Here is a 7,874-nt window from a genome sequence, read left to right on the forward strand (position 1 = left end):
ATATGAAATTTTAGTAACATCACTGAATGATGTGCGGTAAAATTGAACGAGGATATAATTTTATTACAACAACATAAAAGTTATATATTATAGTATTAATTATCGTCCCTAATGGTCAGAAAATACAAAGGTAAATCATAACAATAATAAGAAATGAAAATTCAAAGCACGTTATATAACCTGTTTTTTACTTGAACTCTTAAAAATATATATAGTGGGACTAGCAAGGATCATTCTAAGCACAAGTAGTGTCATTTAACTCAATCAAATATTCTTTGTAATATTTACTAATTTCTAACACAACAAATTATTAAACCTTAGTTGCTTTATAGATTATAGAGATCAAATAAATATTTAACCTACCAGTAGATTGCAACGAATAATAAACTAGCAGGTCTCTTAGTAATTAAACGAGACAATTATAAAAAATAGACATTAAAGAACATTCAATACTCAAAACATGAATTTAACAATGAAAACAAATTAGATTTCGATCACAGTTTTATTAATTCTCATGCTTTTGTTTCCTTCGATCAAATCAAATTTAGTAACACGGTACCATCATGAAAATGATGAAGGAGAGAAAGAAAATAGGGAAGAGAAGAGGAAGAAAAAAGGGAGAGAAGAGGAGAGAGGTCCTATAAAATGTCCTAAAAATACTCTTAACATTATCTCGAATAATAACCACCAAATTTGAATTTTTTATGAAATTATTAAATAATAAAATAGAATCCTAATATAACAAGGAAAGTGATGTCTTCAGCTGAAACTCATGTATCAAGTCTAGAAGCTTCCGAATAAATTACATCATACTAAATTTGTATGCCAAAGAATGTTCCAGCATGTTAGTAATATAGGTGCAATGGCTTTATATCTAATTTCGACCTTTATACAATCATCATCTCAAAACATGAAAGTCGTAGAGGTGTTTCTTAGAGTTCCGTAGCATTTTGAATCATCTCAAACGGAGTTCAAATGAAAGAATTACGCTTAAATTACGAAACTATGTCAAAACCATTCAAAATCGTCAAATTAACTTTATTTTTTCATTAATGTCTCTATTTGCATCTTAAATCGAAATATAAAAATAAAAAATATATTTAAACATCAAATAAGTATAAAATAATATCTCTATTTGCATCTTAAATCGAAATATAAAAATAACAAATATATTTAAACATCAAATAAGTATAAAAGACGAGAGAGAAAATTAACATTTTGCATTCTCATCATGTTCACATAATCTATGTGTGATATGTAGGGGTGTTGAATCAAATTATTGATCAATTGGTACTCTAGATCCATTCAATAAATCATCTCGGTTACCATAAAAAAAACTATATATTGATCTCCAGCAGAATTACCACTTTTGTTAAAAAGAAAACTGTGATGACATAAAACATTTTTGCATGCAATAATCTTAGCTTTTGGATAAGAACAAGACTATCTCTTTATTTTTCTTAATAACTGGATTCACTAAATTAAAACAAATAAAAACTCTAATGGCATTATTTTATATATTCACATTAAAATATAATAGAATTTTTACCATCCCCATGGCTACGCACAGGTTACCTACTAGTAGAACAACAATAGGCGATAATTTTACCACATTTCGCACAACATTGCATTAAATAGGATCTTCAATTCCATGAGCAATAATTCCACATAGGAGTGGCGTATGAGGAAACAAATGAATTTTCAATAAAACATGCAAGAAATCAAATTCAATAAATTTCGCAGACAAAGAGGACTGGTGAGGAAGGGATGTGGGGAAGGGGCTAAAAGATGAGGAAAGTTTGGGCAAGCTGACACTGTTCTTATTCGTCAAGTATGTGTCAGCACTTGATTGATCGAGTACGACTGCAAGCCAGCTCTCAACGCCGGCTTGCATGCCTTTGCCAGCATGCTCTCTTTCCGTTCTTTATCGTGCGTGTATAGTCAGTCACAAATCTGTTGAAAGTAAATTAATGAAGATCCTTCTCTCTTTCTCTTCCTGCTAAAAAAAAACCTACTCTCGTGTGTTTACTGTTTGGGAGGGAGGGAGGGAGGGAGGGAGGGAGGGAGGGAGGGAGGCAGCAGACTTTAAGGATTACAACTTTAAAGCATTGCCTGCCTTATTTAGGTAAGTAGCAGAGTCTATTGTCAAGCCAATAAGAAAAAGAAAAAATTCCTTTAAGATAGAAAAAATGCACTATCAAGAAAATTAATAAATACAAACAGAAATATTTCATCTACAGTGGAAAAAAATAATTAAAAAATAAATCAAAAAATATAATGACGTGTCATTTAAACCAACAAAAAAGTTGGTAAACTGTTAACATTGTTCGTCATGTCAGTTACAAAGAGAATCACCAACAAAAAATTCCGTCTGTATTTTTCACAGAGCTCTGGAACTGTTCACTTCTTAATTGCATTGTTAGTTATTATTCTTTACAGAAAAAATCATCAACGGATTGAAGAGTCGTTAGTGTTATTTGACGGGTTTCTAAAAAATTTCGATTAAATTAAAAATTTAAATTAAATATTAAAGACAAAATCACTGACGGATTGAAAAGTCATCGGTAATATTTAGCGGTTTCTGAAAATTTTTAATTAAATTCAAAATTTAAATTAAATATTATAGACGGAATCACCGACAAAATGATTAAAAATATTAATATTTAATTATCCACCGATAAAACCGTTGGTAAAACGCTGAATAAAAAGCCTAAAATCCCTAATTTCATAACAAACAGACCTCTTTTCTTCTTCTTCTTCTTCTTCTTCCCCATATGTAAAAAAATCAACATCCCTTCTTTCTCTTCTCTCTTCAACTCGTTATTTTCTCCTTCATGTTCAAGTATGTCTTCTTCTCCTTTCTTTTCAATTTTTTTAATTAATATATTTTATAAATTTGTTTTTTTTTCTCTCTTTTCAGCTTCACTTGCAACTACATTAAGATAAGATTTTTCTTTTTTTTGGTGTTTTTTTCCATTATATTTGTTATTTTATTTTATTTTTAATTTTTTTTCTTAATATTTGTGTAAATGTTGTTGTAGGATTTTTTTTCATATGAGATCGATTTTTAGTTGATTTATTTATAGGATTTTTAAATTTTTAGCAATCACAACTTCATTATTTTCATATGAATTTTTTTAGTTCAATTTATTTTTTTGTGTTATTTATTTGTTGCAAATTTGTTTAAGTTGATTTTCTTCTATTTTTTTTCCAAGCAACTCAGTTTTGAGTATTATAAAGTGTTGATTTATATTAATTTAAGTATTTTATAGTTTTGTAAAATAGAGTTTTTTAAATAATCACCAATGAAATTACATACAGTATTTTTTTAAGGGAAATAGCGACACAATGAAGTGGATAATTTATATTAATAATATTTTTTTATTATCAATAGACTTATCGAAAAACAAAATTACCAACGAAAAATTCATCGACAGAGTATTTATGTTTGTGATTCCAATGATATATAATCAAATGTGATAACCTACTGAATTAAAACTAAATGGAGAAGTTACTTACTCTAAGCACTAAAAAAATCATTAAAAAGTGGTCAAAAGCTGTCTTGAAAATATGGTGATTGTTAAAACAAAATAGAGCTTGAAAATATGAATAGTGAAGCTCCTGAGTTTTTTTTATATATATATTTTCTAATTTCAAATTTTTTTTTCATTTTAATTACATCTTTCAACTGTCTAATTAGATGGAATTAGTATTGCAATTATGGTAAAATTAACAAATTAAAAGAAATAGAAATAATAAATTGCAAAACATAAAGAAAATATATGGCTAACCTCAAATTTATGAAAAAAAATTTATTTTAGTCTAATTTTTTTTTCATTTAGTCTAAAAATTTATTTATTTTTTTCGTTTTACAAACCCTAAGTTAGAGAGAATGGAGAGAATATCATTGGAAAACTATGAAAGAGAGAGATAGAGAAAAATTGATAAGTTTAGTGTCAACGTTCCCATTCGACAATAAAAGTTTGATGGTGGTGGGGTTTCCATCTAAACATGTCTGAAAAGAATATCAAGCTCCCTTTTGATTATTTTTTTTGTTCGGTTGATTTTAGTTTTCTTGGGTGATTTTTAGAGTTTTGAGGTTAGTGGTTGGTATAGAGAGGTTTTTATGGTATTTATTATGTATTTTTTTGGTGACAATAAGTTGAAAAATGATTTTTTTAACTCAAAAAACTTCACCCATGATTTTTTAGCCACCATGGTGATAGTTGGATTCTAAGTTGGGTTGTTGCAAGTAACATGTTGTCTACCATAACACGCGATGCGTCACCTATTTTTTTTAATAACAAATAGATAACATGTCTTTTGCCTCTTATAAAAGAAAAAAAAATAAATATAGCATAGGCGCACGAGATTGACCCAGGCCCACGCGCTTGAGCTTTTTTAAACGTTGGCATGTTGGGCCACTCAAGCTTGTATACATGGTCTAACCCTTTTTTGACCTTCAACATTAAGATTTTGATTAAAAAAAATATTTATTGGTTTTTTTTATCCTTTACTATAAGGTTGATTCTGATTTGGTTTTTATTTTTTATCATATAATTAAATATAAAAAATATTATTGAACTCACTAGAGTCCATAACTGAGGTCATAATTATGATAAATTAACCCAAATTGACTTGAATCGATATATATATATATATATATATATATATATATATATATATATATATATATATATATATATATATATATATATATATATATCTTTTTGTAATTGTTTTTAAAATCCAAACCGCTTTTTAGTGGTCGTATAAGTTGCCTTTAGACCCACGCGCCTGGTCTTTGGTGTTTTTTTTTCATAGCTTCTTTTTTTATTTTTGATTTTTTTTCTTTGTTTTTGAGCTCGTCTAGTTGATGAAATTATTTCAAGACAACTTTCACATAATTTAATTTAAAACTTGAAATAAATAAAGAGTCGAGAATAAAGAGTTTTCAAGTTTGATCCACTAGTCAAGTAGGTTTAATGATAATACTAAAACTTTTCCATCACTTTAATAAATATTTTCTTTAACATTCAAGAAAATTTTACTATGACCCCGTAGCATAGCGTGAACAGTCATCTATTTACTTCTAAGGATGATCTCTTACTTGAAGAATCACGGCTCATTGGCATCAATTCTTACGAAACTAAATAGATAAAGGATCCATGCTTAATTAGATCCCAATCTTGTTGATTCTTTTTATTAAAAAAAAGGGAGAAGATAGGGAATTCGGGTAAGTTGGGAAGAACCTTTCTTGTTTTGTTCTTATTTTTTTTCTCATCTCCTATGAAGAACACCGTAGGGGGTATCTCCTTAAAGAATTTGAAAACTTTAAGACATTTAGAAGAATTTAGAAATTATGCATTCTAACCATTAGAAGAATTAAAACTGATTTTGAAGTGAAAATAGTAACGAAGGAGGTGCAAAGAATTTGCAAGGATGTTGGGATAAAAAACGAATATGGAAGAAATCAAAATCGAAGACTGATTTGTATATTTTTTAAAGCGAGGACTTTAATGAATTTATTAAAAACAAATTAGAGTGACTTAAAAGAAAAGTAACAAAGTGTGCAATCAAGAATTAATCTTTTTTTTTAAATAAAGGATTAAAATGTAATTTATTTTTAAATATCAAAACGATGTTGTTTTGGTTAAAAATTTTCTTAAAAACACATTAACAGTTTTTTACCCAAGTTTTTGACCTAATTTTTATCAGGTTAAGTTAGATCATTCTCTCCTTTATTTTTTTTTAAATCCGAATCGATCTAGATCCCGAGTCAATTAAGTCCTGCATCTAAAATTTATAACTAAAGTTATTATATTATTATTAATCTCAACACTTTATATAAATTAAAGTTAAACAAATATCTAATTACTTTTTTTAATATATAAGTTTGACAATAATTTATATTAAGAGTAAAATAGATTTTTTAATATTTTATCATGCCTTGCTCATCATTGACCAATCAAGATACAAATATAATTACTGTATTTTATATATTACTATCAAATATAATTTTATCTTATTCTCTTGTTTTCTATCCTTGTTATTTTTATTTTTATCTTAAAACAATAACCAAACCCTATCTTACAATATAATTTATTAATTGCATTTGCCTGTTAATTCTAATTAGTCTGATAAAATATTTTTAATATAAGCCAAGAAAATTTTCATGTCATTATCTCTCTCTCTCTCTCTCTCTATATATATATAATTTTCTTTATATAAAGGTATTTTTATGGTTAGCGGTACAAAATCATCCATGTCCATTTTGTGCATAAGAGGTAGAGTCACCAAGTCATCTTCTCCTTCGGTGCTCCTTTGCTGGAAAACTATGTCCTTTCATGGTGGGAGTCTTTTGGAGCGTTCCAAAAACTATGGATCAGTTACAGGTCCATTAATGGCCACCATTGACAGAAAAAAGCATGGAAGGAACCTCCTTCCTTTCATTTGTCGTTGCTTACAGTATTTGGTTAAGCAGGAACCAACTAATCTTTAACCAGATACAATCGGACTAATAAGAATCTTGCTCTTCTTTAATTATTAATTATTAAAAATATTTTTAAAAAAATAAAAAAAAATATTACTTTAAAGTATTTCTAAATAAAACAAATATTTTAAATCATTTTTCGCTATTATATTCTAAAAAATACGACAAATGAATCACTACTCTAATTTTCTACCTTTCCTTCTCCAAAACTACTATTTTACTTTGAACTCCTCTTGTTTTTCTTTCTTAGTCACCGCTAGCTTTTATCAATAATAGTACTTGATTATCTTGAAAAAAAATCACAATTATTTTTAATATTGGATAAACATTTGTTCTTAATTATTAATTTTTTTAATACCATAAACTATTTTTTGGTAAAAAAAAAAGGTTCTAACGAGGTTTTGTTTTATCATTTACTCCTTTTTTTGTGCTAAATCACTCAAAATTACACTGTATAAATTAATTTATTTTTATTAAAGTATCTCGAACTTTTATTAGATTAAAAAAAAAGGTATTTCTATTAATTTGAAGAGCAGAGAACAATCTAAGAACATATAGCATGAAAACACATGATTTGATATATATATATATATAAAAAGGACTGAACAATGGATTGATTTCTCTCGTCACCATGTCAGTAAGGATTCCATTTTTCATGGGTGGCAGGAACCTTGTTGAATGACATCATATATCATTTACCATGACGATTATTATTATTTATTTTTATTTATCTCGAGTTCAATAAAAACAAGAGTTAGTAATTAGGTCTTGAAAAATGAAAAATTAAAAAAGAAAAAGCAAATAACAAAAATAAAATAAAATAAGGAAAAGACGACAAAGGGCAAATAGTCATTGGAGCACAGTGTCATTGATTCGATGTGTCCACATCTTACACTGCCAAACAAAAACACACTGTAAGTCACAAATCTCCACTCTCTCATCAATCCCTTGCTCATCGCGGGAACTCTCTCTATCTTACTGTTTTCCCCAAAAAAATAACCAATGGAAGACACAAAAATTAAAATTAGGGTTTTTTAATAAATAATTAGATATATTTATTTTCAACTAAATTAAATTATTATTTTCCCACTAAACCATTAAATAACACAGCTACTAAACGTGGCCGGTTTAGGTTTACTAAGAACATGTTTGGAAACGCGGTGCAAACCGTATTCCTAAAAAATTTAATATTTTTTTGCTAAAATTTAATATGATTTGTACGTTTTGGATCATTTTGATGTACTGATGTCAAAAATAATTTTTTTTTAAAAAAATTATTAATATACATTTTAGCATAAAAAATTATTTAAAAAGTAACAATTACCATACTACTAAGCACCAAAAGTTGAGACTTGATTGACCATCTCTTGTTTTAATTGGG

General features: G+C 27.4%; 1 protein-coding gene across 1 annotated transcript in view; it reads left to right on the forward strand.

Annotated features, from left to right (window-relative positions):
* Positions 1 to 6,337: 6,337 nt before the first annotated feature.
* LOC133678348 (crinkler effector protein 8) overlaps positions 6,338 to 7,874 on the forward strand; it is a 4,474-nt gene continuing 2,937 nt past the window's right edge. Inside the window, exon 1 of the mRNA XM_062100641.1 lies at positions 6,338 to 6,395. Coding sequence (XP_061956625.1) covers positions 6,338 to 6,395 — 58 coding nt within the window. The remainder of the gene's footprint in view (positions 6,396 to 7,874) is intronic.

This window comes from Populus nigra, chromosome 18 (genome assembly GCF_951802175.1).
Source record: "Populus nigra chromosome 18, ddPopNigr1.1, whole genome shotgun sequence".
Classification (NCBI taxonomy): domain Eukaryota; kingdom Viridiplantae; phylum Streptophyta; class Magnoliopsida; order Malpighiales; family Salicaceae; genus Populus; species Populus nigra.